At 40.0% G+C, this 24,757-nt stretch overlaps 2 protein-coding genes across 6 annotated transcripts in view; both read right to left on the bottom strand.

Moving 5' to 3' along the window:
- Nucleotides 1-260: 260 nt before the first annotated feature.
- LOC137958452 (tubby-like F-box protein 3) lies at nt 261-6,462 on the bottom strand. Of its 3 annotated transcripts, none has more exons than XM_068805483.1 (6): nt 5,364-6,462; nt 4,339-4,426; nt 4,099-4,228; nt 3,172-3,351; nt 2,279-2,758; nt 261-607 (listed from the first exon to the last, which is right to left on the bottom strand). In XM_068805483.1, the coding sequence occupies exons 1-5, from the start codon at nt 5,697-5,699 to the stop codon at nt 2,287-2,289; spliced, it is 1,206 nt and encodes a 401-aa protein (XP_068661584.1). In that variant the 5' UTR covers nt 5,700-6,462; the 3' UTR covers nt 261-607; nt 2,279-2,286. The 3 variants fall into 3 exon arrangements, with proteins under 3 accessions (XP_068661584.1, XP_068661585.1, XP_068661583.1); XM_068805484.1 differs by having other exon boundaries at nt 261-525; XM_068805482.1 differs by having other exon boundaries at nt 261-590; nt 5,364-6,461.
- A 3,651-nt stretch (nt 6,463-10,113) lies between these two features.
- LOC137959163 (uncharacterized) overlaps nt 10,114-24,757 on the bottom strand; it is a 39,151-nt gene continuing 24,507 nt past the window's right edge. For all 3 annotated transcript variants that reach the window (XM_068806499.1, XM_068806497.1, XM_068806498.1), the window contains exons 10-12: nt 17,991-18,202; nt 16,408-16,609; nt 10,114-10,383 (exon numbers count right to left, since the gene is read on the bottom strand). In XM_068806499.1, the coding sequence (XP_068662600.1) occupies nt 10,331-10,383; nt 16,408-16,609; nt 17,991-18,202 (467 nt within the window). In that variant the 3' untranslated portion in view covers nt 10,114-10,330. The remainder of the gene's footprint in view (nt 10,384-16,407; nt 16,610-17,990; nt 18,203-24,757) is intronic.

The following is a 24,757-nucleotide window of genomic DNA, read 5'->3' as shown; positions in this document are numbered from 1 at the left end:
CAATTGCTCCCAGAAGGAAAATATATTCTCCAGTCAGGGAAAGCTCCTCTGATCACAACTCGTTATGCTAGAGCAGATAAGCTTCAGACAAATTATCATGTGGGCACTAACATGTAGGCCATTTCTCTGTGAATTGGCAGCAGAGAAAATTTCAAATGTTCAACTGAACAAAAAGTGAAACAAACTAGAGAGCCACTTAGTCTTTTCAAGTAACGTAGAAGCAAAGAAAAATGACAGAGGCCCTGCAAGTCGTACTCTGTAAACTAAGGCTTTCTGTTCATTTCCTGAGTAACTTCCAATGTTGAAATTTGTTGGTCAAAATACATAGAGAATGCTCACTCCACTGACAACACCATCTTCCTTAGCAGAACTATGTACACGATTCAGAAATATACAGCAGAAAATTTGATACCGAGTGATAGCTTGTACAAACCAGGTCGTGGTCGAAACCAAATGCAACTGATGCTTTGCTCTTCTTCCTGAATCCTTATGCTTTAACCAAGGGAATATTATTGCAATTCTTGGCTGCAATGTGTATTGAGCGGGCATGCTTTCAGTTGCAGGTTTCTTCTCAAGGTTTACTCAAGAGACTGAAATGGAGAAAAGGCTATGCAAAGTCATGGTACTTGGTAAATCAAACATGTAAAGAATAAAATTTTGTGTGCACACTGCAGTAACTTATGGCACCTCATACCTGAATACAAAATGCAAATATCCAGGCAAACTGGGCCTTAATGACAAGATAAAATGATGAAAATCTTAAAGCTAAAGAAACAATCAGAAACCTTTTTCCGCATTTGAATGAAACAAAGTTCAAAATTCAAATTTGAAAGCTTTAATACCTCCCAGCTTGAAGGGGAGAAGTAGAAGAAGTACAAGAAAGAGGTATTTTATTCCATATATTGTGGTTAAATTTTGTGTGACCAAAATATTCAAGAAAGGGAGAGCACAAAAGATGAAGCTTTTGCATCGAATTATTTCATGGGTCCTTTTGCAAGATTTATTATTTTGGTACGTATTATATGGGCCCAAGCCCATTTCAGTTGTAGCTAATGTGTCTCGTTGGATGAGACATTATTATTGAAAAAGTGGCCTCAGTATCCTTTCTCATACCATCCTTTATTTGACTCTCACAAATATCTTTGGGTCAACCCTTATTGTAACCTTATGAGTGTTGCTACGGTCAGGACACCGTGATGAACGAGTTTCTTACTACATCTATGTTACATCACCGTGATGGAAGAGCTTATTACTTCATCTATGTTATCCCCCTTAATTGACATTTATTACTCTTACCATTTGAGAGTTGTTGTCCTGTGGAGGGACAATGGAGGAGTTTTATTACACTTCTGAGCATTACGTATAAACCCACTACCTACAGAAGATAGGAGTGTGCTCCAACCTACTGGAGTATGGAGTAATGTCATATGGTTTGGAGTGATTTTACTCTCACTTATTTTATACCAGCTGGACCTCATGGAAGAGCCACCAGTGTGAGGGCGAGTGTTGGAAGATATAAAGGACTGCCATTTTATACAAAAATATCATATACATTATTTGCAGCAAGCTGGGAGAATAAAGTTCCCTCACCCCCAGCTTGAGGGGGAGTATTGGAAGATGGGCCCAAACCCACACGACCAAGGAAGGCTAACATATCTAAGAGTATTATAAGATGGGCTGCACAACTAAGGAAGACTCACATATCTAAAAGTATTGTAAGATGGGTCATACGACCAAGAAAGACCCACATATCTAAGAGTATTATAAGATAGGCCACACGACCAAGGAAAAACCACATATCTAAGAGTATTGTAAGATAGACCCAAGCCCATAAGAAATAGGATCCACCATGATTACCACGAGCTGACATCCTTATCACATAAGTTGGAAGATCAAATGGGACTCACAAAGATAACTGCAAGCTAGTTGCAAGATCAAAAATGACTCACAAAGATAACCACAAGTTGGTTAGAAGATCAAGTGGGACCCAAAAAAATAGCCACGAGCTGACATTTATCTTATAGTCACAGCCTCATAGAAGAGTTCTAGTTTGAGTTATGTTGTCTTCTATTTATATTGAGTTATTTAATTATGTTAGGACTTATCTTTAAGTATTAGAGTTTGGGTGTAATTGAGACAAAGGTAGTTTTATTGTAATTGGACTCTACTACCTTTCTCTATTATAAATAGAGGTTCAAGTACTCTGATTATAATGAGTCAATGAAGTATTTCTCTTTTTCATAAATTCAACAGATCTAACAAAAGGAAAGGCTTTTACCCGTTACTTCATTCACATGCAATCTTGGTATCGAAGCTGCTTAGGCAGATAGCAAACGCTTGGAAAGCAGAGATTGGATAGCGGTAATCCATGGTGAACAAGTCCTTCCCAACCTTTCCAAATTGGAGTAGGACCTTTTCGTGCTCCTGCCCAGCTTGTCCATTTTCTGGTGAAGCCACCAGCTGAAAGTTCTTCACAGATGCAACAGTGACTCTTCCTCGAAAATTCAGGCACCAGCATTGGAGCTGCTCATGCCACCTTGGAGCTTTATTTTTCAACACCAGAGCTCCCCCTCTCTGAGCACCAGTCAAAGGTCCAGATATCTGACTTTCTGAGCGAGTGGACTTCGATCTAAAGAATGGAAGCGAAAAAGAATAGAGGCTGCTGAGAGGAAATTCCGTCTGGGTTGGAGCAACTCCCCCTGGCTGGATTGCAGAGGCAGGTATAGAATCCATGATACACTGCATTCTCCTTGGGCCCCTGCTTGTTTTTAATAGCAAATATATCAGCATTGAGTTTTAATCAATCCACATATACGGAAATGTCTCACATAAGAAAACAACAGAAAGGACAAAACTAGAAACAATATAAGAGCACTACATCATTTTTTCACTACAGAAAATGGGCACATAAAAAAATAGTGCAAAACAGTTGGTATGGTGCAGAATGAGACCATAATAATCTCCAAGGTCTAATATTTGTAAATAAATTTCTAATTAAAAAAAATTGTTCCCTTCATATATTCTCCTGCAACAAATTAGTAGTAGGAAAGACTTATATGTAGCTTACTAACCACTATACCCTGATGGTAAAGCATAATGAACAGAGCAACATACTGTATGCATTCAGAAAACGTTTTAACAAACAGAACACCTTTTAGAAAAGAGACTCACCTGGATCCTAAAACATTCAACTCATAAGCAATGTGAGCAACTGGGTAGTTGCCAACTGGGACTCTAGGGGAAACCTGTCTCAAAGCTACCAATCGAGTGGAACGACTTTTTGAAATTGCAGCTCCAGCATGTGGTGGCTGTGCATCATACACTGTGAACTTGGTCGCCAAGAAGTTTGACCTGACCAAAAAAGAGAAGATCATCATGAGGGACAGGAGGAGGACAAGATATGTTTTTTTCTGTAGTTTCTTTCTTTTACGTCTAATACCACCAATTATGTCAATTTAAGTATTATGACAAAAAGTGACTTCATTATAAATGGGATACAGACATTTTATGTAAAAATGCAACTTGCCTCTCCAAGATCAACCATATTCACTTACTCTAACAAAACCATTCAATATCAACAGTTTTGAATATCTTCAGAAAGTACTCCGCCTTAAAAAGAAAATAAAACCACCAATAGCCTTCCAAGAGACACCAAAACACCAATATAGTCAGATACTAGAAAGCAGTGACATGAGGGACTCACTTCATCCTCCAGGCATTCTAAAAAACACTTGGAAGTATAAATTATATATATGATGAAATAATACACCGTTGCAAATCCCCAGGTAAAGTAATCTGTGGAGTTTAAACCTCTTCCTTCATAATCGTTTTAATTCTAACAAAAAACCTCAATCTTGGTATGAAATCCTGTCACAAAAACACTCAAAAATCCAATGGCTAGAGCTCATCAGCAACACTCCATGCACTGCAGCTAATATTTCCATCAAGTGAATTAATTTGATTCTTTTATGGCAGCAATACCTCTTAAGATATTAAAACACAAGATAATGGGGATGAAAATTGACTGATACTCATCACAGCTTCATTCTTGTAATATCCACATTAATCAAGAAAGCTATGTGAAAGCTAAGAACTCACCGAAGCTTTCCTATGTATGTGCTGCTCCCTTTTGACATGTCATCAGCATCAAGAGAAATGGTGTAGTCAGTGCATGTGGGTCGTCGACATTTGCGGGCAGCAAGGAGGAATTTGCCATTATCAGTTAGAGCTGTTCCATTAAACAGGCACTGATAATCAGCTTTAAGAAATTATGAACACACATGGGAAGTGTGATAGACATGAACCAGCTGCGAAACTCGATAGATAAATAGAACCTGCCTTGAGTCAATCCCAGAAAAAGATGGTAAGTATGACTTGCTCTATTCCGCTTTATAAAACATTGGACAAGGGTGTCCCTTGGGCCAGGCTGCAATATAGAATCATGATTTAGAAAAGCATACAATGATTAAAAAAGAAAAGAAAAAAAGGAACAACTCCATACGAATATCCCAACCCCCCCACCTGAATATTTGCATCTCTTTTTTCTTTTAAAACTTATCATTAAATTAATACATAGAGGGAAATTGGTTTTCAGTCCCAGACTTCAGATAGAATAATATTAACTTTGCTCTTTATTACTTATGCATCTTCCCATGAATCTCACCAACAACAATAAAGATGATTTAGCATGTACAAACAAAGAAGGAACACCAATACAATAGGCTCTGTGACCCATTTAATGGGACATCAGTTCTTATCCTACTTAAACTCACCACTATAGCATAATGGCAACTTCTTAGTGAAATTCAAGAAACGAATTTCTTCAGGACAAGAGAATAGTAGAATCTTCAACTTATCATTTCAAAGTTGACCAGAGTATGCTTGCAGTGTCTGGGATCCTAGTTACGAGGACCCTTTTGTTTTAGACTGAATCAATTCCCAGGAAATGATGAACAAAAGTTAATCAGAAATCTGCCTATAAAAATTTTCAGCTTTTCTCTACAAGAATAATGGAGTTAGAAATTCAAAGGCCATCAAGTTATACAAAGGTTGGAGAGGAGAAATTCCGGAGCTGAACTTATTCCAAAGAGTAGCAAAATGCATCTAAATATTAGGTATGCATCGATTATGTGAAAGAACTTCACTTCCTTGCTTAACAGGATTCATAAGGAAAAACAGAACCACCACATATGAGAACCAAACAGAAGAAGGAAGAGGGGGAAAGAACCAATGCAGATGAATTGAGCACAACAGTGAAGAAATTAATCAACACAATATGATAATGCAGATGCAGCAAAAAATACATAAAGCAGAGCAAAAGAATGAAACCAAGTGATCATAGGGAAAACCTAAAATGCTCCAACCTGCTTTAGAGAGATCGGGAAAGTCAGCTTCCCTGAAATTTCAGGGGTCTTGACGATCTCTTTTGTGATATCCCTCCAACTCCTGCAAACCCCCGCACAGGCAACGACATGTTTCCGTAGGGGCCACGAGCCCTCCGACGCCTCTAACCTCATAAGCACATCCCTCAAGAGCTCTGGAGGCATATTAGCCCAGCAACTCTGCTTTAAACCATCAATGACAGGCATCGCATTATCATGGACTACCCGATGTGATCTCGATTTCAGGCCGTAGCCAATCTTGACATCAATCCCCTTCCTTGAAATGCTCCCAGTTTCTCCTTTCATTTCGTGTAGCATAAAAATCCCTCCTTTATCCGTCTATAAATCCTTAGAGCTCTACGATCAATGACATAATGCTGTCATACGTTTTTCACAGTCATTTGAGCGACTGATAACCATTTTGCACACTGAATAGCTTTCTGGTTTGAGCTTCAAACTCAAACAAACAACCAAAACTCGCTAACAAATAATCACAAGAGCCAGCACAAAAATCACGTATTACCGGCGATAACAACAGGTTTGAGTTAGAAGAAAATTAGCTCAAAAGTGGAGAACCCCCAGATTATAGCACATCCAAATGAGCCGAATGCGATGGGATTCATATCACTAAAGAGCAGGTGAAATGTTAACGATCCGCTGCTTCAAGGCCTCCATGCGAACTGACTTAGGATAAGCTCCAAGGAATCCGCTGCTTTAAATAAAAGGAACGCCAAAACATTTATCTAATTTATCATATACCCAAATCCTCAAAGCTTGAAGAGAGTGAAAAATAAAATCACAGACTAAAAACCCTGAAGCCCCCAAAATCACATCAATTGAAAGCTCCGAGGAAGCCAAAAACGACAAGCATTGCGACAAATCCACCCCGCACAGACGACACGTTTATTTCTCTGAAAGCAACGATTGGGCAGAGAATAAAAATCCTTTATGTGCACAGCAGACGTCCATAAAAATGACAGACGTTTGCGCGTTTTGGCCGATAAATTCTCTCTCGCTTACCCAGCGTTGTGGGATTTTTTCCTTGGAGAAACCAACCATCTGGAGTTCCGTTTATTCATCTTGTTTATCTGTATCGATTATTAAAAACTATTCGGATGGGCCGTCGCCACCACGACACTTCTACGCCTACTGTCGTAACCAACATGAATACGAATGTGACGCTGCGTTTTTTGCCAACACTCCTCATTTCTCTGCAGATATTACTCTCAGTAACGGGACAATTAACATCAAATCAAGATGATGTTAATATGGGTGTGAAAAGAAAACATTAACATCAAATCATGGAGACATCGAAGCATCTGTAAGATACCATTATAAGATTCTATACATTAACTTGCAATTAAAATGGGTAGGATGAAATTTAGTCAGCACATTAGCTTAAATCTTCCGTAAAGATAAAAGGGAATTAATTCACTGGAGATACCGTGGTGGGACATTTAGCGAGAGGGAGGAGGAATTCATTATTTAAAAGAGTTTTAATTAGGAATGGAGTTCAGACGGTAGGCATGCGGTATGATTGTACGAGTCCCATACGAATCATTCATTACTAGTTCATCTTTTCTGGGACGAGGCTGGAAGGCAGGAAGCCGCGCACGCAGTTGTCTTGAAGGAATACAAATCCAGTTGGAGCCTACCCCTTCTGGGGCTGTTCTCGACGGTGTAGTAGGACAGGAAACAAAAAGGGCACTATAATTGGGGTGGATTCTTTGAGAGAACTTCCTATAAAAATGATTTCCTTAAAGATTACGAGGGATTCCCTGGATTAATCGAAGTAAACCATTTTTTTACTGTTTTTTCTTTTGTTAGCTAATGTTAGAGTTTGCATAGAGAGCAATGAAGAACTTCTTTAAAAATTATTGTGTCTCTGTTATGGGTTCATTATTTTTATCGGAAATTGGTTCCACTGGTTTTGTTTGAAATTTTTGTTTCTGTGAATGCTTCTGTTGTTTTGGCAGGTAATGGCCAACTGAAGAACAAGTAGGGCCATACACAGGACTTGCATGAAAGAGAAAGGCACCGCCATTGCAGTGTTCAGGAAGGTAAATACCACTTTCCTATTCGCTTTTCAATATGAAAGTGAGTGGAAAAAGAAAGGAGTTCCCTTCTCACTCACTTCTTCCTTTTTTTGTTTTTTAGTCTGTGTGTGTGTGTGAGTGGAAAGCTAGAGGCCCTTTTCCTTCTCTATGACCCTGAGCCCCACAGGTTGTTGGATTTTGTAATTTGAGAGGAGGCAGAAGAGGGGTGGGGGCCCCTGTCGCTCCATCTCTTTTGGCCAGGTTCCACTTAGAGAACCTACAAAACTTAAAATGAGCCAAGTTGACTGTATTGATGAATAGGGTAATTCGACAACTATTTCTTATTATCATATCTTTCATCAATAACAAAAAAAAAAAAAAAATGATTGGGTAATGAGAGAAACTGCTGAAGGCGGGTTTTTTTCACTAACTCACAGAGTTCATTAAAACGAATTGAAGTCACATAAAGGCAAGAAAAGGTGAAAATTCACAGGTACCTGCAACTACGGAGAAAAATGGTTTCCTTTACTGTCTGAAGTCTGGATTAAACACGACCCAGACAGCAGTTTGGAGTGGTGGTTGGTGCATAATTTTCAACTAATTCTGTTCAAGCAGTTTATAATTAATGCGGAGAAAAGGCAAGGCCATGGTCCATTCAATCCGGCTGGAGCTGGAAAAGGAAAGCCATACTCAATAATTCACTAGAAGATGGAACCCACGAAAGCAGTATTGCTGGCAGTGCCACCCACCCTTTGCCCTCTGTCCAGTGACGCCATTCTTTTCCTGAACCAGTGCCATTTGTTAAAGGATAACAGCGTCTGTCCCAAGTTATTTAAAGCTTACAGAATCATCGCATGATATGGCTCCGGATTCGATTTTATCTTAATTACGCTTAGAATCTCACTTTTCTGTTGCTTCACCCATCTTCTATTTCCCCAACAAAAAATTCCTGAAATTATGTAGGTCCTGATAATGCCCAAGAGAATGTTAATTTAACTAATTTAAGTGATACATTGGAGCCGAATTCATTTCACCAACGCAACGTAGATCACCCCGTTCTTCTTCGCAGTTCCAACATTCAAATGGGACGACGCAAAACACCAACAGAAGGAAGAGGTGATCCATCCTCATGTGCCCTCTTTTCGTTTCCCAGTGTCCTCTGCAACTTGCAGATGGCCTCCCCCGTCCCACAGTCGCTAATCTTGTCGACTGGAAGTTGTCTACGGGAGGGGAGGCCCTCCTTAGCCCTCCTTTCTATTCACCAAATAATTTTCCCTTTATATTATCAAAATAAAAGATAACCTGTGCTTCCACAAGCCTGGGTTACCTACGAAAAATATTCCCATGTCTGCTCTGTGTGCAGTGGAAGACGATAAAGATGATGATGATGGAGGCCGGCCTGGGTTTTGCCCATTCTCTGGAGCTTTCAAACAAACATATAATTCGCAAGAGTATAAAATAAACGATAAAGGAAAAGAAAAAGGAAGCCAAAAAGATAACCCGTGCTCGTGCTTCCCAATTCCTTTTCGCGACTTCATTAAAAAAAAAACAAAAAAACAAAAAAAAAAAAGGAAGCTTCTTCACCTCCGTCCATCCCCTTCATCGTTACATCTCGGTGGACTCATCGTGGTGGGTCTCAACGGTTTTCCGTGTTGCAATCAAACAACAAAAAGAGGATCATAGTATTTGTTTCTTCTCTTGGTGATCCATCACAGGCAAGAACGTCGTCCGTACGCTTGATTCCACGCTCTGTGCTAAACTGAAATGACGGAAGATAAAATTTCATAAGAAAGCACCAGGCAGACTGGGTAGCAATTCTCCAGAATCTTGTCTGCGGGTTCCAGTAAAGGTAGGTGGCATCTCTCTTTCCGATAAGGCTGTCAACGCTTCTGGGAGTAAAGTTACTAGAATAAAGCCCCAGTAGCTGCTGTCTCTCACAGTCACAGGGATGGACGGATTTGCAGTGGAATCATGTCATAAAGTGCCATAAAAAGATGGGAGACTGTAGTAGTCTTTGAAGGGAAGCTTCCACGTTCGATTCATATTCGGGTCAATCTCATCCAGCTCCACTACCCTAATTCAATTGAAAGATCATCAAATTCTCTACCCCCATCAACTTCGCAGTTACCTGTTTCTGCACATGTTGCTTGAACGCTAAAGCCAAGTAACCACCAAACTCGATCTGTATGTATCTCAATTCTCTACTGTTTCACACCAACCAGTTCCACCACTTCCCAGTAACTGAAGAATGGCCGCAATCAAACGTCAATGACCTGCACGCACTCCTTTGAAAAGCAACCATGGTTCCAATCCTTTTTCATTAGAGTCGTTTTCAGCAGAGGCTGGTTCTTGTCTTTTCAGCGCAGGTGGACACTTCTTCCAAGTTTCTTAATGATTTCCAAGAAGATTATAGATACGCCCATCCAACTGATAAAATGTGGAGATGGGTCTTCAAATGAGACTCCGATTACATGCTTCTCTTCGACTTTGAGTTGTAGCCCACTGATTTTTTTCCAAAAGCTTCAGGTGGCGATGGATACAGAAACTATAATAATTGACAAGCATGAAAGAAAACGATAAGAGATAGGTGGATTATTGCTGGTAAAAAGGATCAAGAAGCACTAGCAAAAAGTGGGTTCTGCTGTATGCTCGTACGAGGTAATAGAGCCAAGAAGAAACCAAAAGGGGGATCTGTAGATTAACACCGCAAGCATCCCCCAGCTGCTCGCGAGTTTACTGCAGAGCTTTGATTCCTATAAATAAAATTATATAAATACAGCTCGAAGCAACCATCTGAGTGTTTTTCCATATTATTTTTTAAGAAAATGGAGTTCAGCAGATCCAACAAAATGGATCAAGAAGAAAAACTAGGCTGAACAAGAAAATTGGCCTACATGAAAATGTTGCATGTCCTCATATAACAGAAACACTTCCATTTGGCTGCTGTACTGATCCCAATGTCGTACCTACGAAACCAGAATACCACTTATGCACAGAGTAAACATTTCATTGAAGGGAATATAACAATGGCTTATAGTATTATAACAACCCGAAACAAAAAGGTAAAGAAAGAGTATCAAAAGTACCAAGAGCACTAAGCACAAGATTATTATGAGCCAGATTTTGGTTGACATAAGTACTCAATAAACAAAATCCAATCATGAACAGGCAAAAACTTTAAGACAATGTGTAAGATCAATAGAACATAAAAATCAGCACTAAGTATGGATATTTAGGCTTTTTTTTTTTTTTTACTTTTGGAAAGTTGAGAATATTGGGGGGGGGGGGGGGGCGCTAGAGGGGAGAATAAGCAACAAGAATTACGCAAAAGAACAACATGAAAGACCTACATATAACAGCATAGAAACAGAAAAATTAACAATCTCCAAAAGCAGCAGCAAACCCTAATTCCTAACGATGGTGTATAGTCATCTCGTTGAGGAAAACACCCTCTTTACCAGCTTTTCTGCATTAACCATTTGCAGATCTGTGAGTGTGTGCGACCATGATACAATTATGTGTGTAGCTAGATCAAAGATTTCCTTGACCAAATAAAAAAAACACCATGGGGAATTGGTCCTTTCTTGCACCAATCGGTCAAAATAAGGGAATCACCTTCGATTATAAACGAGCTGAAGTGATTGGTGGTGTATGGAAGCCATGGAGGGCAGCAGTTTCTGCCAGGAGGGAATCCACAATACCAGCAGGAACAGAGAAACAAAGAATGGTGTCTGCCTAGCATGATTACTGAAAACTCCCTCTACTCCAGCTGGCCCAAGATTGCCTTGGGCACTGCCATAAAAAAAAAAACTTAAAGTGGCCTTCCTGAGGGGGGTTCTAATGAGTAACAGTGGGCTGAAGATTGAGGGAGGGTGAGGCTGGCTATGGAGGACCAGTTATCAATTACGTGAGAGCTCTGCAATTGAGAGAATTCTTTGCAGGTATGAATCCGTGGGGGAGTGTCAAGTAATTTTTCTCAATGAGAACGTTAGGTCAATGCTGAATGCTATAGAAGCTTACCAAAGTGGCGGAGAAGCCACAGAATGCATTGGGTAGTGAACTCAGCAAATGTTTGAGGAAGACAGGTGCTGAGGTCGAATAATTGAAAGATATGGATCCAAATCTGATTTGTGAAGGGGCACATCAGGGGAAGATAATCCACACTTTCATCAACTTGTCCACATAACCAGCACAACGAATTAAATTAAGGTGGTTCCCCTCTCTTGAGGATTGTCGTAAGTCTTAAGATTCTGTTTTTGGCAAGCACATCCAACTGAAGAACACCATCCTAGGAGGGCCAAGTTGCTTCCAGACAACAGTTACTCGGCACCTGGAATGAGTGGGACCTTGGCTTCTGGATTTATAGAAAGAGGTCACAGAGAGGATTCCATCAGTGGACCACTTCCAAAGAATAATATCCTCACTATTGGGCCTAAGGTATTGGGAATCAAACATGTTCATCAATCTGACTGCTGAGAGAGCTTCTTCGTCCCTAAGTCTGCGCCTCAAGTGAAGATTCCAGCCACTGGGTGTTCTTGCATGAGCCACTGTCATTTCCTTTCCCTGGCACAGAAAGGTCAGGAAATTCAGATGCTAGAGACTTGCACTTAGCCAAATATGAGTCCAGAATTTTATGTTATGCTCTCTAGCTCTGAATCTGATACCATTCTGAACCTCAAGAAGCATATGAAGGATCCACTTCCATAGGGGTGAGATAGAGCTGTTGCAAACATGAGTAGGGAGCCAAGAGTGATGGCAGTAGCTATAATTGGCGTCAATGATCTTCCTCCAAAGGCAGTCCTTTTTAACTGCATACCGCAAATACATTGAGCTAAACGAGAGCTATTTATGTTGCCAATGCGTCTATTCCCCAATCTGCCAGCTTCTTTGGGTAGGCAAACATCATCCCACCTCACCAAGCAGTATTTAAAGGAGTTAGAGGAGCCACACCAAAGTAACAGACACTCGAGGGCCTCTATCTAATTTGTCATGCTAGCTGGACACTTGAGAAAAGATAAGTAGAGGAAGCTCAACAAGTGTTGATTTAATCAAAGTTAGCCACCTTGGATAAGAATTTTACTTTCCACGTGGATAGTCTTCTATCAAATTTCAAGATAATCTTGGCCCACAATAGCTTAGAAGGTTGCTCCAAAGAGGGGTAAGCCTAGGTAAAAGATGTAGGCAGATCTGAAACTTGACACTCCAAACATTTCCAAGATATTGAAGAGTGTCTTTGGGAACATTAATACTGAACATAGCTGATTTACTCCAATTGATTGATTGACCAGAAATGGATTCACAATGGAGGGTTTATATATTAGCAACTTGACCCATAGTATCATCTGCAAATTGCAACAATGGGACATCAAGATCCTGAGCTTCAGTAGCTGGCTTTAACCAATTAATTTCTTTTGCTTGAATATATTGCTTAATGTCTCACCCGCAACATTGAACAACATCAAAGAAAGGGGATCACCTTGCCTAGGGCCCTGAGAACTTTTGAAGCAGCGATGGAAGATGGGTAATGAAAGAGGATCCCATGGCCAAGTTAGTAATCCCTTCAATGTAAAATTCAGAAAATAAGTTGAGAAAGTCGTTTTCATGAAAGACCGGCCAGCTTTGTAGAAATCTGAGGTGAACCCATCCGGGCCCAGCGCTCTGTCATGAGAGACAGTCAAGATTGCTTTTTCAATTTCATCCAAGGAAAAAGGGCAAACCAACATACTCATTTGTAAGGTTAACCACTTGATGATTCACAAATTCATTAGAGATATCCACTGGATCAAATGATACTTCCCCATTGACGAGGGAGGAGATCCTACTTGGCCTACAGCGGGATCAGGCGATAGCATAGAAAAATCTTGTATCACCTTTCCATTTTGAGCCATTTGAGTCAGGCCCACTGTTTCCAAATGTACACTCTTTAAGGATAAGTGAATCAAGCTGAGTTCGAGAAGAGAAAGAGAATTGACCTCGGAGGAGCTAAGGGACCAAGAGTGTAGAAACTAATGATTCAGAAGTTAGAAGAGAGAAGAAGGAGAAGAAGAAGAGAGAGAAGAAGAGAGAAACAGCTGTACAAACTGGCAGACTTGGTTAGATGTTAAGCACAACCACTAACCTCCCTTTTATTATCACTTACGTAAACAGAGATTAAAATGACAAGGATGCCCCTCTTACATGCGTGAGTTAAATAACTCATTCCTATGGCTTTTTAGCTCTCTAAAACCTACTGGCAACTCAGTAATATACTGACTTCTAGGACTAGTAAGACAAAGATTTACATGAGTTTAAATGTCATAAATACCCCTGACACTTTGTTTTCTAAATAGGGGGTCTTCAGGCTAGCCAAGATCTTGAACTTGCGAGAGGAGCAAGGACCAATGATTGGAGAAGGAGCTGAGATTGACCAATCTTTCAACTTGGCTCTTAGCAGCTTGAGCTTTTGCATAAATTGGTGTCCACTCAGATCCATGAACATTTAAGGGCAATCACCAATTCTCCATCATTTTGATGATACCCTCCTCTTGGAGCCAATTGATTTGGGCTGCAGTTCAGCATAATCATCTACATCCTATGAAGTGCAAGGGAGAGATAAACCAGAAACATCAAGGAATTTGAGCAGCCAGTCAGAGGTGGCTAAGAACCAATCAAGTTGTTAAAAATAGGAGGGATCTGGCAGTAGGTCTATGTGAATGCACATCCTGAAGATCATTGAACTCCTGTCAATAAGATCATTGAACTCACTCATTGAAGAAGTAATAGTGAGGAAATTGGATTATGCAAAAGAAGCAGCCTCATGGAGTCTAAACAGAATCTCATGATAGAGGAAGCCTGACAAGTGGAAGTTGTTCAAAGAAGGAAGTTTGTTATAGATCTCTTAATGTCTTAACTTAGTCAGTTTAACTTAGGTGTAAAAGATTCTAAGTGTAAAAGAATTTATAGAATATGTGAGAGTGCACATCTAACAACTCTTTCTTTCCTTTTTGTCAATTCTTGTTTTTTCTTCCTTTTGCACTTCTTCATAGGAGAGCAGCAACGGTCCTGACATGAAGAAGGGGAAAATGATGAAGAAGAAGAAAGGGAAGTCTTAAATGTTGAACGGTCAGTCAATCAGGGGCATATTTCAACGCCAAGTTTGAATCTCCAGAGAGAGTTCGGGAAATATTTCTGTTTGGCTTCATACCAAGAAGGCTTTCTCTCCCTTTTCTGGTTTCTCCATTAGAGAAACTGGCGCTGCCTTGCTCAATTACAAGTGCACTCGAAGACCCTGACAGTCATGAAGTAATCCTTGCCACAACACGATGCCCTCAAGTTAAATTTTGACGGCCCCTCCCTCGGTAATCCCAGGAAAGCGGGTTTTGGTGGAGTCATTCGTGACTCCATAGGCAGTCATATCATCTCCTTTGCCTACCCATTGGGTATTGTTGATTCCACGACGACTGAGCTCCATAACTCTCCTCAATGGGCTCCGCATCTTTCGAGATCGTTGCAACGGCCCTATCCACATTGAGGGGGACTCCAAAGTAGTGATTGGATGGTGTGCTCACTCTTCCGCACCCATGGCGCCATTGGGATACCTTTTTTGAGATTATGGATATTGTAGCCCTTTATGATTGTATTTGGTCTCACATCCTGAGAGCTACTAATTTTGTTGCCAATGTTCTTACTAAGCAGAGAGCTTCCCTCCAATCCCTTGTTGTTAGGGGTTTGCTCCATTGAGCTTCTATTTCTTTGTTCTCTCTTTTAAATAAAATCATCTATCAAAAAAAAAAAAAAAAGGTTTGGAGCCATTTCTTTCTCCATAGTTGGTCATAGATTATAGTTAGATTCAGATTTACCCCCTTGCTAGGTTTGTGTTAAGAGTATATCTGCGCAGGGGTGACAAAATGGACTCAACCCAGTAAACCCAACGAAGCAGAGTCAAATACCCAAACCCTGCCCAGCTTGGGTAAGGTTAGGTGTGGTGACCCAATCAATAATTGGATTGCTTGGGCATACACAATCTAGACCCTTTCTAGTAAAAAGCCAAAAAATAATAGTAACAAATAAACACAAGATAGTAAAGATATGATCTAAATCTGGGTTTCCCTTAATAATGCAGCACTAGTTATGCTTTAAATAGTATTTACATTAGTGATAGAATCCATTAAGAATAGAAATTTCATTAGAAGTCCAAAAATATTTTGACAATAGAAATAAATTAAACATAATTTCTACATATATAAAACGATCAAATAGTACAGTTAAGTCAATAACTACTAAACTCATGTAATTAAGTTTAGTAACTATTTATTTTTCTATACACATATAAGAAAAACCTTTTCTCTCTTACTATTCTTCTGTCATGACAATTGGCAAAATCCAAAGAAGATTTATACAGTAACATATTTGTCATCTAGTTTTAGAACTAGTTTTGGAACTAATCTCTTTTTTAATAGATTTCCCTCTTTTCTTGCAATTTTGATTTTCCTATAACCTTCACCTTAAGCTGGGCAAAATGATCACCACACCATCTGGATTTAGGTCTGTACTTAGACCTATTCAATAAAAGAAGCAAGCTGGGGTCAACCCAATGTGTGGCTTCCAGTTGACCCAACCTGAAACCGACCCATTGCCACCCCTAACTTGAATGTTCTTTATTAGAGTTAAATTGTAAAAGAAAAAAAAAGAGCAAAAGTTGAGCAAAGGTACACTCTCTCCTTTCTTACCCACTCAATCTCAACAATTCTGTATTCTATCATTGTTTTCTACTTAGGCATCTCTTTTTCTTCTCATGACTTCTAACCAAACCTAACTTACATCCTCTTTCTGTGTTTCCTACTATCTGTTTTGACCAGACTAACCAGATTGGCTTTAAGGCTTAAGTATTTACACATATAGGGATCAATAATATCTTTTATGCACATAAATTTAACAAGAAATCAGCAATAACTTATTTTGCAAAAACTGGAAGATAGGATGATAAGGAAAGTTGTCAAAGCTGTAACTACCAGAGTTTCCAGGGAAAGAATATGTAGTTGGAAGATATCTTGTATTCGTGACTCCCTTAGGAGCAGCATCAGCAGCTTGGAACTGGTTGGAAAAGCTTACAGCTGCTGCTGGATATTCCCCTGAGGCCCCCAAACATAGTTCTGAACTTTGTGCCAAAATCTGATCTGGTTTTCTCAGAACAGGGATTGTATCTGCATCACTCTGTTTTGCAAAAAGAAAATGTAAAAGGAACTGAGGCATTATCACAAAGTTAACAAGTTGACAAAATTTAAAGCCCAAACATCATCAACTTTGGGAGAACATGCCATCGTGGAAAAAACAAGTTTGGTGCCATCTCTTCATTTAGAAAAAGATAGTCTGAGAAGAAAGCATTGTCACTGTGTTTTGAACCATAATTCTCCCTAATCCAAGAGTTCAGTCACTAGCGATCCCTTAGGATGCAGTGGGCAATGAAAGTTGATGTTGTAAGTGGGAAGTCAACTTGGTTTGTATTGAATTTACAAACATTTTCAGTGGCAAGGCTGTGACCTCACCACACCAAAACTGATGTCCAAGTTGGACGATGAATCAGGTAGAGTCAGGTCTGGTTTAATACCATGGGGACAAGAGTTCAACAAAACCTTTTTCTTTTTTGTTTGAAAGGTAATTCTTCCCATGAAGATTTCCTTTGTCTACATGGAACATCATAGTACAATGCAAATTAGTAGTCTGAGCCAGCTTTTCCCATTAAATAAAGTCAATGCAGCTTTGTTTTTATCATAAAATGTCATGTATGCATTTACAACTGACAGTCACATAGATTCCTAATAGCCTGACTGGCTGGGTCAGATACAAGTCCAGCCCAAGCTGCACACTGAAAAATGCCAAATAGCATACAAGAAGTAATTGCAACCTATGCAAAAAGGTATTTATTCTTGATTTTAATCCTAGAATGCAAATTTATTCTTTATTCTAATCCTATAATGCTATTCAATCATAGTTTTTAAGTTTCCAAATAGCCGTTCTCAAAGGAAGAACCTCAATCATCACAACAAAAAGATCCATGAATGACTTGTAAGTATCATAAGATAAATAGTATGAAAATTGTGGTTAGTTAACCGCATTTCAAAGGTACACTTTTTATGACAATTGTGCGGCCAATGTTGTGTAAGATTCATAAGCATAATCCAGGTATTGTGGAGTCCAACTCAGGAAGGAGAATCAGTTATGTGAACAACAAAGTACAATTAGTTCTTCATACCAAGCCTACAAACACAAGAAAAAGTAACCAAATGCATATTAATAAATATTTGCTAAAAAAAATTCCTAAAATTTGATAAGCTTGAATTACGTGGTACACTATGGGCGGCGCATATTTAAGCAACTTGCCCAACCTAAGTGATTTGACATAACAGATTCAAAAAGAGAGAACAAATTCTACACAGAAAAGAAAGATCGAAATGCCAATCAAAATTAACAAGATGTCCAAGAACCAAAGTTCAAGTTCTAACATAGAAGCATTTATTTTGTTGACATGAAAGGGAGGGACTTAGTAAAAAAAAGTAGAAGGGTATAAATGGGGGAATAAATAAGATGGATAAACCTTATTTGGATCCACTTCATCCTTCCTTGCCCCATACAGCAAATTATCAGCAGATGCAGACAGTGAAGAGAGTGTGGAAACATCCTGTATGGTCCCTAGGGAATCAAATCCAAGCTCTTTTTTCAATGCGTCATTATAAAGATGTCCAATAGCTGTACGGAGGCGATTTCTTTTTGAGTGGTATATTTTGGTTGCAAGAGGTAATGGAGAACCTGATTTTGTTCAAAAGTACATTTAGAGATATCAAATATGTTGGTGGGCACAACTGTTTAAGAAGTGCATAACAACAGATAAACAGAAGTTGTTAAAAAAAATGAACTTCAAAAGTTAGCAGACAACAGGTCCAAAAGATCATGGATTTGAATCACATTCTTAACATGAAAGTTATTGCTTCCAGAAAAAAATGTTATGCAGCAACAAGCACAGTATAAGAGGTGACATATATGCTTAAGAATCAAGGAAGACATGTACAAATCTTTTCTTTTTAGAGGCAAATATTAACAAACTTTTTTCTAAAAAAAAAGCTGAATATAGAAAAAATGTTAGGGGGTAAAAAGACTCATCACTCAGCGGTTGTAATTGAGCTCCATGTCTCAAACTAGTTGCTTGAGACTGAGTGTCTTTTTTTATTTTTTTAAGAGGCACAATATCATTATGCCCGAAAGAAAAGAAAAAAAACATCATATGGGGGGATTCCTTACAATAAGAAATTGGAGGTACACAATTGGCTGCTCTATGCACATCACTCCAAATATACCAAAAAAACAAGGCCAGTGACGCCATAACGGGGCCTTCTCAGAACACCAATTGAAATTGTTGAATTTCTGGAAAAGAGAAAAACTTCATTGACTTGTTGTAATCTGAGTACATGAGCCCCTATTTATAATAGAGGAAAGTAGTAAAGTCCAATTACAATTAAACTACCCTTGTCGCAATTACACCCAAAGTCTAACGCTTAAATATAGGTCCTAGCATAATTAAACAACTGAACATAAATAGAAGACTAATATAACTAAACCACCTTTAAACTGAGACTCTTCTGTGAGACTCCTGTAAGACTCCACTATATTAATTCTGGCTCTGTGAGACTTCTTCCTGTGAGAGTCATGTAAGAACCTTCTGTTAAGGAATAGTCCCACATAGATTAGTGAGTACAAAGATCTTAAGTTTATTAGTTGGTAAATAAGTTTCCTTAGTTGACTAGTCATTTTGGGATAGGGCCTTGGACCCAACTTAACATGGTATCAAAGCGGGTACTCATATGTGAGCCTGCACCTAAACTATCTACTTGTAGAGCCACAAAAGATGGCCTACACCTAAAACTATCCACTTGTAGAGCCACAAAAAAAGAGAGTTGACACCTAAACTACCTACTCCTAAATTATCTACTTGTAGAGCCACAAAAGAGGGTCTACACGTGAGGGGGAGTGTTAAGGAATAGTCCCACATAGATTAGTGAGTACAAAGATCTTGAGTTTATTAGTTGGTAAAGAGGTTTCCTAAGTTGGCTAGTCATTTTTGGATAGGGCCTTCGACCCAATTTAACATTTGGTATCAGAGCAGGTGCTACGTCGGGAGTTCGAATCCCGGCGAGAGTCTTGAGCAGCGAAAGTCCTGCGTGAAGGGGGCGACCTAGCAAAAATTAGAGTGGGCTGTCGTGGACGTCGGCTCGTGAAGGTGGGTGTGATGTTATGGTCCTAGGTTAAGTACTTGGTTTTCCGCTACCTCTCAGACCGGTCTTTTGGCGCAATGGTTAGTAACATGGTATCAGATCAGGTTGGTCTCGAGTTCGAGTTCCGCTCCCCTCATTTGTTCCGTCATGGGACTTTGTCTTTGGTTGTCTTTGTATAGGTGGGATTGTGCATTTGCATTTGTACACGGGTGTCCCCCGTGCAGGGGAGTGTTGGAATGGGCCTGTCTTTAATATGCAAGTTGCACCTTCGCTAATAGGTCGATCTTTTAGTGCAAATGGTTTCAATATGGTATCAGAGCGGGTCGGTCGTGTGTTCGAATCCCGCTGCCCCCAATATTTGTGTTGACAAATTTGATCCCCCGTGTTGTGGGCGTCGCACGTGCGGGGGAGTGTTAGAATTGGTCCGTTGCCTGTCTTTAATATGCACGTTGCGCCTTCTCTAAGAGGTCGATCTTTTGGCGCAATGGTTAGTAACACCTTCCATATCTTCTCTTCAACACTCACCCTCAAGCTGGAGTTTATAACTTCAGCTTGCAATGAAAAAGGATTCTTAGTCTTCAATTTTCTTTGCCACAAAAAATTCTTCATAGATGCAAAAACTTCATCTTTTGTGCTCCCCCTTTCTTGAATATTTTGGTCACATAAACATTACCACAACATGTAAAACAAAATACTTCTTTCTTGTACTTCTTCTTCTACTTCCTCCCTACAAGTTGGAGATTAAAAGGACATAGAGACACAACTTGGACAAAACACAATATGAGAGAAGAAAATCATTTCTAGTTGTACGACAAAACTCCATATACTAGTCAAAACGGTCATAGTCTGAAACACACTCTCCGCTCAATTTTAAAGGGGGAAAACTAGCCAAACTTTAGGGCTGAAAAAAAAGAGTACTCACTTTTTAAGGGTAGCTCAAACACAAATCACCTCTTGGGTGAAGAATAAGAGACTTGACTCAAGTTGGATGTTGGTCACACTCCTATAATTTTTAGGTAGTGTGATTAGGCATTTCTCTGAAGTGATAACAACACAAGATGATAAATTGAAGAAATACTAGAGGAAAACAACTTTAGCCAAAAAGAGATGACTATGCAATTCTCATACCTCCAAAGTGACCCGTTTTTTTTTGGAAAACTAGGGGAGACTATAGTGGTAGAACTTAATAAATTGACTAAGTATAACTTTTTTTCATAAAATATACTTCTTTTGAGATAAAGAATCTAATGGATTTTGGAATCTGTAATATGGCCGAACTAAGTACTATTTCTTCTTTGGCCAGCATGACCATTGACTCTTCCAAGATCGATCTCTCTCTCTAGAAAACTCAGATTAAGAATTTGTTGAATTGGTAAGAAAATAGACTTACAGATCTTTCTTTTGATATACAATTCTCCCTGTAAAGTCTCATTCTTGATGGCATAATAAGGCTCGAAATTAGAAATTTTCTGCTGCTGCTAGAACTTCTCTAGTAGTCTGATCTTTGTTGCTTCAAATATCGATTTTCTTTGTAGAAAACTCTGATTGCAAAAATTCGTTTTGCATTGGAAATTAGACTCGAGTATCTTTCCGCCACTATATAATTTTCAATATGAAAAGCTCAGTATGGAGGTGAGAATGCTAGGAAAACTAGGGGTATTGGAACTAAAAAGAGAAAAAAATAAATAAATACGAACCTAAAGTACTAGAGATGATAGATTGGAAAAAGAACCACATTATCTCTACGGGTTGACCAAGTCAACTCACAAAACCTGCTCTGATACCATGTTGAAGTTAGGTCAAAGGCCCATCCCATGATGATTAGCCAACTTAGGAAACCTCTTTCCCAACTAATAAACTCAAGATCTTTGTACTCATTAATCCATGTGGGACTATTCCTTAACACTCCCCCTAAATACACCCAAAAGACCGATCTATTAGGTGTGGAAAGCTACCGCCTACAAGAGTGGGCGGAACCACTCTGACACCCACCCCGCCCATTCTTGATTGCCTCTCACAAGATTCGAACGCGGGACGTGCGTGCCCAACTCTGATACCATGACAGCGGCTAGCCAATACAACCCAAGAGACCAATCTGTTAGGTGCGGAAAGCTACCGCCTACAAGAGTGGACGGAACCACTCTGACACCCACCCCGCCCATTCTTGACCGCCTCTCACGGGATTTGAACGCGGGACGTGGCATGCCCAACTCTGATACCATGACAACGGCTAGCCAATACAACCCAAAAGACCGATCTGTTAGGTGCGGAAAGCTACCGCCTACAAGAGAAGACGGAACCACTCTGACAACGTGTAGGCCCTCTTTTGTGGCTCTACAAGTGAATAATTTGGGTGGAGGCCCACATATGAGTACCTGTTCAAGGCCCATCCCAAAATGACTAGCCAACTTAGAAAATTGTACCAAAAGATCAACAGACCGTGTCTTAAGGCTTGCAAATTTGTCAAGGTAGAGTCGGAGACATTGAGAGAGCCAACAAAGAAGGCTAAGATGGCACCAAAGGATTTCCTAAAAAATCCACCAAATCCCAAGGGCCAAGATTGCCCAAGGAGAAGTAGTCAAAGTTGAACTTGATGATGTTGGGATCAGGAGGCTTCCAAATTTTAACCATACTGGGCCTGACATGATAGAGGCAAGAGACCTGAAACCAAGTACTCTTCAACAAATCCCGTGAACTTCCTTGAAGAGAGGCAAGGTTCTGCACCACGTAACAATCTGAAAGATGGTTTTTGTTGCAATATTCGACCATGAGGTAGACGTATTCTAGAAGTTTTCTAATTGCATTCATTTCAGATGCTCCAAGGGACAAAAGCAAGGAAAGCTTTGACCATAGTCTACCCCCGCAGAGGAAGTCTAAAGCCAAAGCTGATTGGGACAAGTATCTGAAGGGAGCAAAGCAAACACAAGGGGATCTCAAACATGCTGAAGAAGAAACTTCAAATGCACCAAGAGTAGCTGCAATGAAGAAGTGATCAGTTGATTCATCAACAGGGTTACACAATAGGCAAGAGATGCTTGAATTGAGAGATCCACATCAAATGAGATTGTCTTTGGTGAGGATTTTCTTGTGTAGCACACTCCACATAGAACTTGGTCTATGAAAATACCCTTTACTTTGATTGTTGTCGTCAATTCTCTCTTTAGTTGGTTGATAGTTACTCTTACTTACCTCAAACCTCAAAGACGATCGATCGTTCAACCCTTTTGGGTCCCTCAACATCTAATGTTGTTGTTTGCCAATGGAATAAACACTATTGATGGAGGTGTTTGCTCTTTCTTTGAGGTCTATTAAGCTGGTTACTATACATTAGTATGCTCCATTGCAAAGTTTTGGACTCCTCTCTGATAGCATGCAGTTCAATGGGACTAAGTTCATCACAATATTCTCTTTATTTATTTTTGTATTTTTAAATGTAGGCTGGAGCTTGAACCCCGGCTCGAGCTCAAACTCAAACTCGGTTAAAAATTTTGGGCTCGAGGCTGAGCTCAAGTTTGAAGTATTCAGATCAAGCAAGCTCGAACAAATGCAGGTTCAAGCTTGGCTCGGCTCGATGCCACCACTAGAGGCACCCATGCTATGTAAGGTAATGCCCTGTTCGAAAAACCCTCGAACCATATCGTACACATCCTCCTTTATGATGGCCAGGCACGACAATAGAATTCGCCATTAAAACTTTCAGGGCCCCTGGCCCTATCACAAGACAAGCCTATCACCGCTTTTTCAATTTCCATATGCAAAAAAGGAACCTCCAGCAAATATGCAGCCACATGAGAGAGGGGGGCAAAATGACGTTGCTGAATTTTGGGCCGATTGAGACATTCCTCCGTATATAGATCTTTGCTCCTCTATCGAATCCATGTCGGCAATTCAAGAGAGAAGAGAAGCCTTCTCGGCACCTAATAAACGATGATGGCCAAAGGACCAATCTTTGAGTTTGCCCTTAAAAGGAGTTTTCACTTCAAAGGAAGGGACCATTCAGCTCTACCCAAAGCCAGAAAACTTGACCACTAGTCCCTCAACAAAGTATCGAAATCAGATTCCAGCAACCAAGCATTCTCAAATCAAAAGAGGGGTGACCCCATCTACCGCAGGAGGTGGATAAAAGAATGAGCTAATGGTTTTATCCCACCCGGTTGAGAACCCTCCCTGACACATTTTTATAGAGATGGAGCCAGTTCGTGTCGGCAAGGAACTTATCCAGCTTGGAAAGAATTGGATGTTGTTGTCTGCTAGACCAAGTATAGGTTTTCCCGGAGAGGGGGATTTCGTCCAACTCACAACTACCAATGAAATCCACAAATCCCCTCATAGAAGAAGTGATACAAGTTCTTGGCGGTTGTTTTTCATAACAAAACCAAATAGCATTGAAATCCCCCGCAAATATCCAAGGCGAAGACCAATGAAGTTGTAGCTCAGAGAGCTCCTCCCCAAAACGAATCCTCTTTCGGTATCAATTGAGCCCGTAGACCCCAGCAAGGCACCATTGGGTACCCGAGGTACGGTCCCAAAAGTGGATGCCCACCGAGAACCTCCCATAGTGAAATTTAGCACATCAAACATTGAATCATCCCAGAGCACCATAATCCCTCTGGAGTGGCCGATAGCATTGATGGTTGCCCAATTTAAAGAGGAGTAATTACAGAGGTCTCTAGTGAGCCTATCAACCGAGGCTTGACACTTCATCTCCTGGAGCACAACAATAGAAGGCTTGAATTGAATTGGATCAGGAAGCGACAAATGATTGCTCGCTTCCACGCTGAACCTACTCCCCGGACATTCCAAGATATCAGAATCATTTATGGCTCTCCTTTTGGACTCCTTTATAATTGTTATCCCATGGTAGCTTCCCAAAATCCGAGCCAAATTCATCATATTTTGCCATGTTTCGTCATCGTACCAATGACGCTCAGATTGAAGTTCAGCAATCAGTCATTGTGATCTATCATTTGGGAAAGGAAGGGTGAGGCTTCTAGGTGCTGCGTTCTGTTGCTGGGGGGCGGCAGCACTAGCAATAGACTCGCCCGATTGGTTTGACAGTAGACGATTTATTCTTCGTCTTTGGTATTAGCCAATA

This window comes from Aristolochia californica, unplaced genomic scaffold (genome assembly GCF_029961685.1).
Source record: "Aristolochia californica isolate CCGP_79_NKW_82.1479 unplaced genomic scaffold, dmAriCali1.0.hap1 SCAF_3, whole genome shotgun sequence".
In the NCBI taxonomy this organism is placed as follows: Eukaryota; Viridiplantae; Streptophyta; class Magnoliopsida; order Piperales; family Aristolochiaceae; genus Aristolochia; species Aristolochia californica.
The sequence above is the reverse complement of the archived record's forward strand: the minus strand, read 5'-3'. Positions and strand labels throughout refer to the sequence as shown.

Bases quoted from the DNA above. Each gene is read 5' to 3' on its own strand.
- LOC137958452 (XM_068805483.1), bottom strand. From the start codon at position 5,699: ATGCTACACGAAATGAAAGGAGAAACTGGGAGCATTTCAAGGAAGGGG. The intron at 4,229-4,338 runs GCAGGTTCTATT...TTAATGGAACAG, and splicing joins TTTTCTGGGATTGACTCAAG to CTCTAACTGATAATGGCAAA. The intron at 2,759-3,171 runs GTGAGTCTCTTT...AAAAACAAGCAG, and splicing joins TTGAATGTTTTAGGATCCAG to GGGCCCAAGGAGAATGCAGT.